Source organism: Ostrea edulis, chromosome 8, assembly GCF_947568905.1.
Source record: "Ostrea edulis chromosome 8, xbOstEdul1.1, whole genome shotgun sequence".
NCBI lineage: Eukaryota > Metazoa > Mollusca > Bivalvia > Ostreida > Ostreidae > Ostrea > Ostrea edulis.
The window spans coordinates 7,909,068-7,921,276 of NC_079171.1; the positions used below are offsets into that span (position 1 = coordinate 7,909,068).

Below are 12,209 nucleotides of genomic sequence, written 5' to 3' on the forward strand. Positions count from 1 at the left end.
TCACACCCGCCGTGAGCCCCATATCCTGATCAGGTACATGCATTTTGAAACCTCCATTGCTATAGCTTTACCTTATAAAACATATCTGATTAGTGTTTCTTTCTGTAATGATGGCGGTCTAACGTTGATGATTTGAGCAGTGTAACGTTGATGTTTAAACATGTGTTACACATGGAGATCAGACAATTCAATATATGTGGCTATTAAGTAAGAATATCCTTGATATATATTATTAGGTGTATATTAACTGTTTACCTCAGATATACCTAGTCTTATATATGTATACAATAAGCATCAACATTTCTTTATCTTATTAGGTGTCTATTAACTGTTTACCTCAGATATACCTAGTCTAATATATGCATACAATAAGCACCAACACTTCATTATCTTATTAGGTGTCTATTAACTGTTTACCTCATATATATCTAGTCTAATATATGCATACAATAAGCACCAACACTTCGTTATCTTATTAGGTGTTTATTAAGTATTTACCTCAGATACACCTAGTCTAATATATGCATACAATAAGCAACAACACTTCGTTATTTAAAAGTCTCTTTTTACATGTACAGTTGTGATATTTAATTTTTTTTTATCTTTACAGGTGTAACGATAACGTGCTCAACGCACAATGTTGATATATTGACCGATCTAATGTTAACATGTTGACCGGTGTAATGTTAATATGATGACCGGTCTAAGATTTATGTGTTCACCGGACCAATGTTAACATGTTGGCTGGTCTAATGTTAATATGTTGACCGGTCTTAGATTGATGTGCTGACCGGACTAATGTTAACATGCTGACCGATCTAATGTTAATATGATGACCGATCAAAGATTAATGCGCTGATTAGACCAGCGTTAATGTAGTGACCGGTCTAAAGTTAATGTGCTGATCGATCTAATGGTAATGTGCTGACCGGACCAACGCTAATTCATATATGATTATTCCTTCCTATCAGTAGAATTACCTACGGCCAGTCAGCTAAAATTATTTACATCGTGAATTCAAAGGGGAGATAATGCACTTTGGTTTCCTTTCACTGATCTCTGACAAACATCGGACAATGGTTGAGACGGTCGTCAACGTCCTTATCGTATTCATCGACATCTAAGTCACGGTAGGCATCTCGTTCATATCTCCATTTACAATCACATTTTTGAAATCCAGAACGTAAGAAGTAGAGGATAAAGTGGACGAGACACACTGGTAAAATTAACAGCTGGAAATGGATTGGGAAGATACTTTTCACACTGTACTCTTCCAAGAAGTCCGTTTGAAGAAGCGCCCAATAGAACTTGCTCCTCTCATGAACTTCTTCAAATGTGTGACTGGAAAACACATTAATCGATATCAGTTTGAATTCTGAAAAATGATTTGATCTCAAATCACACATAATATATTTAGGGTGTTCAGGGAAAGCAGTGATAGTGTATTGATTTTTCTTTTCTGGCCTTCGATCCTCGATACATCGATTGTATGTGAGACGCAAGTTCAGATTTCCCTCCACAGGCAACTCAAACCAACATATGGCGAGAATCATAATGTATACCGGACCCTATCAGAAACCCTAAGATATACTATAAGGGAAACATATTTACGCATATTTTGTAAAATTCGTTTATCTTATCATTTCCCCCTCTGTCCTATTTGAATTATATCACCAAGTCTTATCTCTTATTTATGTTCTGTGCAATTACCTGGCGAATTGTGACTGGTTAGCATGCAAGGGTTGATAGTACGTACTCCTGCTGAAGTTAGGCAAAAAAAGACGTCACAATGTACGACATGTCAACACACTAGCATAAATAAAGTAAATGTAAACGACATGCTGCTCACAATTGTATCGGTATCACAAAATAAATTGCAATGATCTCAGGGACCTCATGGGCCTCAGAGTGAACTTGTCCACGATTTCCAACAAAGTGCGGTGATGGGGTATATAGAGCACCGTCTTCTAACCTTTAATGCTGTCGGAATCGTAAATGTATGGAAAATCAAAATGTACATGCATAAGTATTATTTTATTGGAAGTAGATATTAAAGGCAAACTAACAACTCAACTCTATGACAAACGGGATTATTTCAGTTTCTCCATCGTCAACTTCCAATATTTATGTAGCAATATTTCATTGTCACCTGCATATGATGTTTATACATCTCAACTGATTCGATATGCAAGACTTTGATTTCGGTATGGTCAGTATTGAATCGAAACAGACTACTTACAAACAAGTTGATGGTGCAATGTTTCCAACAATCTCGTTTAAAGTCAACACTTCGTCTATGGTCGTTATAACATTGACTTCACCTTTCGTGCTTCTCTAGATATATATATAATTCAACGTCACAAACTAAGAACACAAGACATCGGTTTGTGGAATGTACACATAAAACATTCAAATGTTGTGTGAACATTCAAGATCAAATGTCATTATCCGTGGTATTCAGCACATCTACATGAGATATCATTTATCGGTACGTTTCAAATATTAAAAGTCGACAACAAAAGACAAAAACAGTAATAGCCCGGATATAATTTCTAGCAGGTGTCGACACAGATTACTCTTGAAGTCTTCAAATCTGTCTCCGTTCTGTTGGTAAATATGAAATATCACCGCAAAAATGTACCAAGTGTGTATATAAATGCTGTTAACTCGTTCGTTGTTTACTTATTTAAACAAAGCAAATATAGCTAGGCACACGTGTACATAGGAATACAAAGTATGTATATGATATATTTCTCTAAGATGTAGTGTGGTATATTCCTGGACGTAGCAATGCGAAGTATATGAACTAGGTTTCTAAATTGTACTTTTGGAACACACCTGTACATATCAATAATAAGTATATGATATATTTCGCTAAATTGTACTTTGGTACATACAGTCCACTCCACTTATATTGAAGTCGGTTATATTAAACTATATGTTATATTGTTATATATGTTAAAACGAATCCCCCAGTAGCAATATTTGTGTAGTTCAGCATCGGTAATATTTAACTTTGTATATAATGAACACTTCAGGTCGGTTTCCTGGATTTCATTATATCCGCAGTATCCAGAACCTGTACATGGTAATAAGAAGACTAAGAGAAGAACGATGTAGTTTGGCACATACCTGTACATAGCGATAAGAAGATTTAAGAGGAGAATGATGGCGAACAAAGCGTACACGGCCTTCAGGTAGGGACCCAGAGCCAGCCCCAGTTCTGACGGGCAGCGTTCCACCTTTCCACTACTGTACAGTGTTCTGTTGAACGTACACTCTGGTTCCTTCACTAAAAACATTGTAATCAGTTTTACTTTGGAATTATATCATACTGTACATTTTGAATTATTTTATGACATATAACGTTTCAAAGTATGACTGTAGAATATCAATTCGTTTCAAGGTGTTTAATAATAATCATCTGCATTAAAGGGACTGGTTCAAGTTTTTCGAAAAGAAAAATACATTTCTTTTCCATTTTTAATGTTAAATATCAAACATATAATACATTGGTAGAAAGCCAAACTTTTGACATTCTGAATGCAAAGATAAGAGCAATAGTTTAGTAACTCTGTATTATGTAAACAGAGAGCCCAAGTCTTTTTATGTTTACAAACAACCAGTGAAGTGTTAATTTTGTAATTCAAATTATACGACACAGTTTACCCAAATAATACTTGTAAAGTGATAGCTATAATTAACGTAGATCGATATCTATTTCTTTCGGAAACTTCATGGATATAACATACTGTAATATTTCTTTAGAAAAAAAAATGCACATCTGGTGCATCAAAATTGCTACCGTATAAGTTTTACATTAAAGTCCCTAAAATGAGCTTCTGTGATAACTCTAACTTTATTTTCTTATGAAACTTTTGAATACATTAGTAGATTATGATCATTATATTATGAACAGTAGATGATGATTCTTAATCTACATCTATATTATGATAATGATTATTATCATTAGAACAGTATATCGTGATCATTGAAAATGAAAACCAAGAGGTGTGTGTGCGTAGGGGTGAGGTGGGTCGTGAATCAGTCCCTTTAGATACATCGGATGTTAAAGCATGGCATTTCGTACATAGGCCTTGCTCCAATGCTAACTCCCCGAATAAGATCCAAAATCCATTGCCGAACACTCTCTCCATCTCAGCGAAACTAAGTTCCGAGTCCTCGGAGTAGAGAATGGCGTAATATGACACGCTGTAACACACCGTAATCACTGTTGTTATCGCAAGGAATGCAAAAGTATCCACAAACTGAAGGAAAAAAAAACAAACCATGTTGTCAGCATACTTAGAAAGTAAAAGCACCTCAGATAAAAGTCGCATTGGTTGGCAACGTTTTGTGTAACGTCCCCTCAATATTTTGTCCTCTCATATGGAGACGTCACCATTGCCAGTGAAGAGCTGCACAATGTAGGTATTTGTCTGGTGTTTACGGCCTTTGCGCAAGGAGGAATCTTTATCGTGCCACATCTGCTCGTTTTAGATGATACCACAAAAACCAAGGTCTCGTGTCCCAGCACGTGTGGCACAATACAGATCCATTTCTGTTCTAAGGCTGTAAGTACCGATCATTGGCCTAAGTTTGCAGCACTTGATCGGCAATGAAGACGTCTCCATATGGGTGAAACATCCACGAAATAAATAATATAAAAATAACCAATCAAACGAAAGTATACAAAGTATAATTGCTCAAGATACATGACAAAATGGCATCCTCAGTACGCTTCATAGTATGTGACTTTTTACATGAGTGATGAATTCTTGAATGGAACGTAAAACAAGAAGGTTTTACAGAATATACAGGAGAAGGTAGAATCAGGCTTTCTGGAAGTGTTATACTTTACCATTCGTTTGATCATCACAAGTTTCGCTCCGATAATTTCTGATATCATCAGTAAATTAAGGAACCTCGCACACATCAGAATAAACGCCAAAACTAGGAGAGTCTTGCACGCGTTGTGGTTAGTACCACCTAATTTAGTCAGCATCCCGCAACAGTACACGATCAGTGTCAGCCAGTCTAATCGATTCCACCAGTCCCTGAGGTAAGATCCGATCTTTCCTCTCCTTATTGAAATGATAACCTGGAATTATTAAAGATATGCAGTTAAACATTGTTTTTTAGGGGAAATGCAGAGATCACGTGAATCATCTGTACACGTAATTACTTATTTGCCTGTAAAGTTTACTCCTCGTATCTAGTTAATCTTGAAATGTATAATTTGCAGACTGTACAAGTTTTTTTTATACAGTTTTCTATTTTGATGATAGAACAATTCCGCACAATGAGATGTAAATACATGTGAAACTGGAAACGCAAAACATAACTCGCTACACTTTAGGGACCAGTTACCCACACATTTTTTAATCTAAAAAATAACAGATTTATGGTGTTTCTAGAATAAAACAAACACATTAATAATCCTAAGGATATATAATCTAGTAAGTAATGAGCATGTGGAAGATGTTAATATTTTTGTCGTGAATATATTGAAATTCAACTTCATTCACCTGGTTTGTTTCGTCGAGGAAAAAACTTGTCATCCAGGCAATTATAAACCAATCCGTTCGACTTATTCCGCCGGTAAAATCAAAGAGCAACATGTAAGCTAGTGCATTCAAGATCATCAACCAACCAAACTGTAATAACAAAACAGAAAAGTATATAGATGAAGTATACGTTCTGTGAATGATACTTTTCAACATCAGGAGAAATTCTCATATTGTATCCGATTGTTATTGTTAGCTTGCTACTCAATGTGAATTCAATCACAACCGACAAACCCAACTGTAGTAGCGAAATCGGTATAAGATAGAGGAGTAAGTGTACACTCCCTGAGCGATGCCTTTCAACATCAAGTTTCATATCTCATACGGATTGCATTGCTATCTTGGTACTCACTGTAATTTTGGGTCAACGTCAAGAGACGCCTTAAAATGTTGAAGTCCTTCACAGTGTATATTGTAAATTGGAACTGATAAAATGTGGAATGTCACACACATACTTTGGGCATATCCACGTATGATTTTGTCATGTATATGTAAATTGTTCAATACTTTTCATGATTACTACGTTAGGTCATTGTATAATCGCTGTAAAATGAATGAATAAATTAAAGGGGATATTTAATCATAAAATTCTTACTCATTACTTCTCGGTTACATTAATGAAAACCTCTCTATTATATTTCTTTTCTATTTTTCTTTATCTCTCTCTCCTCTGTTTTATCTGTTTTCTCTCTCCTTCTCTCTGTCGGTATCTGTCTTTTTATATCTCCTCATTATCTCTCTTCCCTCCCTCTATGTTATATATATTCTACTTCTCTGTCTTCTCTCTCTCCTTTTCTCTATCTGTCTTTTTCTATACTCTCTCTCTCTCTCTCTCTCTCTCTCTCTTTCTCTCTCTCTCTCTAAGTTATATCTATTCTACCTCTCTTTGCCTCCTCTCTCTCCTTCTCTCTGTATGTCTCTTTGTTTCTCTCCTCACTATCTCCCCTCTCTCTAATTTGTTTCTAGTCCACCTCTCTGCCCCCCCCCCCCCTCTCTCTCTCTCCTTTTGCCTGTATCTTCCTTCACTCCTCATTCAGTCTTTTCCCTATCTCTACTTTGTATCTATTCCACCTATATCTGCCTTTTCTCTCTCCTTCTATCTGCCCGTCTTGCCCCCCCCCTCTCTCTCTCTCCTTCTCTTTGTTTCTGTATTTTTTTATCACCCCATTTTCTCTCTCCCCCTTTCTCTATGTTATCTTTATTCCAACTCTCTCTGCCTTCCCTCTCTCCTTATGTCTATCTCTTTCTTTCTCTCCTCATTATATGTCTGCTCTCGCCATGCCTCCTGTCCCTCCCTATGCAGACTTCATCCACAGTTTCGTTCATCATCTACAATCAACACAACGCTGTGCTGTAGGCTTTATTTCCAAATATGATTCTATACATACCCCATTTAGAAGAACTTTCATGACAAGAATCTGATACTGCTTGTAGAACCTACAAACATGGAATACACTGTACAACTGTTAGATATACCAGCCTTTAAATATAAGATATACCTATCACATATTCTACAAACATAATGTACACTGTACAACTGTTAGAAATACCAGCCTTTAAGCATAAGATATGCCTGATACATACTCTACAAACATAATGTACACTTTACAACTGTTAGACATACCAGCCTTTAAACATAAAATATATGCAAGGTGAAGATAACGAGGAGTGATCAATCTCATAATTCCTACAAGCAATACAAAATATATAGTTGGGCAAATACCAGCCTTTAAACATAAGATATACATGTTACATACTGTACAAACATAACAAATATGGTACAACTGTTTATAATGCCAGCCTATTAACTTGAATTATACCTTTTAAATGATCAATCTATAAATGTGATCTATACCTGTTAAATACCCAGTCTATCAACGTGAAATATACTGTTAAATACCCAGTTTATATATATATATATATATATATATATATATATATATATATATATATATAATATCTTAAACACTGAATGACACAGCGACTGTGTGAGATTACATCAGTGTGTATAAGTAGCGCTTTAGGAGCATAACAAAGCTTCCTTTTTTTTAGGAAAGTCGTTGTGGCCGAGTGGACTTACGCACTGGTTTGACAATCTTGCTAGGCGGTGGGTGCCGTACGTCGCTGGTTCGACCCAGGGCTGGGGCGAAAAATGTTCAGTACCTAGTTGTGATTATTTAGTGCTTTATATATATATATATATATATATATATATATATATATATATATATGTGTGTGTGTGTGTGTGTGTGTGTGTGTGTGTGTGTGTGTAACTGGTTAACAGGGGATGCGTAATCCTCTTAGATAGACAACGGATCCCACTCCTAGCATGTCTGCCCTACTTTTAATTTTCTATTCTTTATAGAAATAATAAGATTGATCACTGTTCATCATCTTCACTTTTTTCAAAAATGACTTTAATTTACCATTGACACTGCTCTAGTAGTACAATCTTAACGCGTGTAATGAAAATAAGAATCTTCCATCCTTAAATGACAAAAACAAATTCATTATCGTTTCTGTAGTAACTGTATCAATGCTGGCTCATTTTTAACAGTTAATTCTTGTTCGTAATACACTGTCATTCAAGTGACTTCCCTTAAAACTTTAATGCCACGTGTCAATGTTAAATCGTTACCACTTTAATGGCACGTGTCAATGTTAAATCGTTACCACTTAAATGGCGTATTCTCCATGGTGAACATCAATGGAGGCAACAACAAGAAGTGAAACAATATCAAGATGACGAACAGCATGCCCTAAAATAGAAAGGATTTTCAGAAATCAAGGATTGAATAATTCGCCATTACCACATCATAAATATACGATTGTAGCTCTGTGAGGAAAATTGACATTTGTTTTCACACGTACTCAGGATTAAGGTGTTTTCCATCGCCATGTCACAATGGCGATATAAATAGTGTTAGACATATTGTCCCACTAACATGTATACTTGTACTTTAAACATACTGTAAACCCCCATACGAACTTAACTTTCTGTTTTTCTTGACGTAGCCGTGTTAGTTAGCCAGTAAATTCAGACCTCGTTCACACTTGATGAATTGAATATTGTTTAACGTCCCTCTCGAGAATCTTTCGTTCACATGGAGACGTCACCATTGTCGAATTCAGGCCCGAGCTAGGCAGCTGTCTGTTCAGTGTATACGGCCTTTGAGTAGGTTGTGATCCTGATCGTGCCACACATGCTGTGACACGGGGCATCGGTTTTTGCGGTGTCATCGGAGGACTACCCCATTCAGTGGCTTCCTTTTAAAGTTATGGGTACTGAGAATCTATTCTAATCCGAATCCCCACGGGAATTGTTAAGAATTATACTTATTTATAATTTCAATGCCATATGTACCGTATTCAGTAGTAATGTCCTCATAAACACAACATATATATTTAAAACGTAGTTCACCTAAATGCAGAGCAAACCCCTGAGCGTAAATAAGTAGTCCTTGTACCTTACGAGAGTCTAGTTTTCCCCGCCCAAATACTCCGTTTTTCGCTCTCACTTTAGAGGTAGACCATGACCGATAGCTGTAACTTAAATGTATTACTCTAAACTTGGATTGACCGATCTGAATTGATTTTATTGAGCATATTCGGGGAGAAATGTTAATATTGAAAGCAAGTATCAAAACATAATCACCTTGAAAATAGTGTTATGAAATGGTTTCCTAACATTTGGGTTTTAGGATTGTATGAAGACAAAAGTATAATAGAGAAATATGCCATGATTTTTTTTTGGATTAAAATATTAAGGGCAGTTGACAAAGTGTATAAATCTAACTTGATGAAAACTCATTATCAATGTAATCTTAAAAAATAGATCGGGTTCGAATAGATCCTCAGCATCCCTTAGTTGCTGAAATAGGCGACAACATGGGCGGTCCTTCGGATGAAATCGCAAAAACCGAGTCCCCTGTCAAAGCAAGAGTGGCATGAACAAGATCCAGCATGCTAAAAGGCCAATAGCGCTGACTTTAGGTCTAAGTTTCGAACCCCTTCACCGGCAATGGTGACGTTTTCATATGAGTGAAAGATTCACGAGTGGGTTATTAAACAATATACAACCAATCAACTAACCAACAAATTAGATACCAACTCCCTATTGCGTTCAAAGAGTGTATTTCAACGAAATTTATCGTGGTAGTAAATGTCATCCCTTAAGTGATACACTAGTGTTAATATTTTTGTTATGCATCATATATCCAAAATGTGTGTATTCTACATGCATCGCAAATTTGAATGAAAACTTACCTTTTTAAAAGAGAAACTATCATGCTTGTACCACATCTGACTGATGACTTTTTTGACGATTTCGTCGTTTAGATAAGCGCTGTTTTCTGTCTTTAAGGCGCTTGAAAGGTACCCGTGATTCAACAGAAGTTTTCCCGCGTGATCAATCCGTAGTCCTGATACCTTCCCCTCTCTATTTTTTCTCCTGACGTCTGCGTCAGCCTCGTGAAGACAACTCGTTATTCGTAAGGCCTGCTGGGTGCACAATCTTTTGGAAAGATAAGAATTAAGCGATACTTCTTACCATAACACTCATTTACTTATTTCTACCTAGTTTGAATAAAATGCATAGTATACATGTAGTGGTAACAAGGTGAATATGAATATGATCACTCTCATAACTCCTATAATGAAAGGCGAAGATGGCAAACAGTAATCATTCTCCTAACTCCCAGAATTAGTGGTGAACATGACGAACATTGGTCAATGTCATAAATCCTATATTCCTTCAATAACACTTGAATTCCTGTATGCAAGGTGAAGATAACGAACAGTGATCAATCTCATAACTCCTATAATCAATACAGATTAGATAGTTGGGTAAACACGGACCCCTGGACACACCAGTGGTGGGATCAGGTGCATATGATGAGTAATCATCCCCTGTTGACTGGTCACATGAAACACGTCAGATAGGATTTGACCCAATGCGAGGTTGTATTGACGAATTAGATCGTTATAACGACCATAGAATTTCCGAAATGCTGACTTCAATCGAGACTGTTGAAACCCCTGTATAAAAAGAATGAGAAAGGCTCTGCCTTGTCAAGAAATATATATTCCAAGCATATCATAAGATTTTGGACTGAACATAAGGCACTTTATACAACACTGATGATACGAATGTTGTTGAAAAACATGATTTATCTTGAAGAGAAAAATACGCATTCTATATAACATTTCATTATCTCCCTCTTTCATATGCGATATTTATTTCTATCCATATATCCTAAGGATATCAATATATTGTCTTTAGAGAAGTGGAAAGGTATAACACGTTATTGAAGTTTACATATATTTTTTTTTTACATTAGCGAATGTGCACATTTGATTCTGTAAAATGCAGAATTTGCTACGATGTATTCACATCTGCGTTTTTTAAAAAATCATATTCGATTAAATAAGAAACCATGTGTAATACAAGTGCATGTATGTATATGAAAGGTGAAGATAACGAACAGTGACCAATCTCCTAACTCCTACAAACAATACAAAATAGAGAGTTGGCCAAACACGGACCCCTTAACATACCAGCTGTGGGATGACTGAGTAAACACCCCCTGTCAGCCGATCACACTTACCGTGGACCCTATATCTTGATCAGGAAAATAAAGTTACCCGTAGTCAAAACCAGTGGACCACAAACGGTCTACCAATCGGTATGAGATACGGCACACAGCATTTGACCCAATGATAGGTTGTATTGGCAAACTAGATTGTTATAACGACCATGATCAGGTAAACATAGTTATCCGTAGTCAAAACCAGTATGCCAAGAGCGGCCAAAAAATCGGTATGAAACATAGCAGATAGCATTTGACTCAAAGGATAGGTTGTATTGGCAAACTGGATAATTTTAACGACCATGTCAAATAAAGCGAATTAATGAGAAAAATTATAAATAAAATGAAAATAATATGAAATAATAATATGAAATAAATTCCCAACTTCTGTTCTACTTTGCTCGCCCCGATCAGACACGTCTTCTAACCGTGCAACCCAGTAACAGGTGTCTGTTGGTGTCTTCCGTATTCCAAATTCCTAATCACATTGGTGATGTGGGCACAGTAGTTTATAACTCGCGGGACCACGTTGCATTCAGTGTACCACGATGTTACAAAACAGTTTCAATATATTTACGATATGCAGATACTACATTTGATTTGACTAATAAGTGTGTACATTGGACGAGGATTACATTACGGTACGTACACATTTGATAAAGTAATTCTAATCGAACACGTATCATCGTTTTTTAAAGTGAGGGGGTCAGTCGGAAAGAGGGTCCGAAGTTGCCATTTTTTTAAATCTTGACAAGGATAACAAAAACCACCAACTGTGTTTGACTCTCTCTTCAAAATCTTACGGCTTACGTCTTTTATTATAACTACATATCATTTTATCTCAGAACTAAATTGTCTTAAATCGCTGTGATATTGTCTTGCAATGGAAAGCACCATAGAGGGTGACACTAATTGCTAAGTTTAAGGTTCATACCCCCCCCCCCCAAAAAAAAAGCCAACAATCCCAAATTAAAAGTTTATATGCGACTCAATGATATATCTGTAGCAGTTCACGTATACATTTTCAAATTAATAGATGCAGTGATAGCAACAT

At 36.2% G+C, this 12,209-nt stretch overlaps 1 protein-coding gene across 2 annotated transcripts in view; it reads right to left on the reverse strand.

Annotated features, from left to right (window-relative positions):
- Nucleotides 1-1,034: 1,034 nt before the first annotated feature.
- Nucleotides 1,035-12,209, reverse strand: part of LOC125661032 (uncharacterized) — a 60,085-nt gene continuing 48,910 nt past the window's right edge. For both annotated transcript variants that reach the window (XM_056148067.1, XM_056148068.1), the window contains 8 exons: nt 9,834-10,080; nt 8,241-8,326; nt 6,956-7,004; nt 5,529-5,657; nt 4,862-5,101; nt 4,091-4,268; nt 3,133-3,292; nt 1,035-1,341 (listed from right to left, as the gene is read on the reverse strand). In XM_056148067.1, the coding sequence (XP_056004042.1) occupies nt 1,050-1,341; nt 3,133-3,292; nt 4,091-4,268; nt 4,862-5,101; nt 5,529-5,657; nt 6,956-7,004; nt 8,241-8,326; nt 9,834-10,080 (1,381 nt within the window). In that variant the 3' untranslated portion in view covers nt 1,035-1,049. The remainder of the gene's footprint in view (nt 1,342-3,132; nt 3,293-4,090; nt 4,269-4,861; nt 5,102-5,528; nt 5,658-6,955; nt 7,005-8,240; nt 8,327-9,833; nt 10,081-12,209) is intronic.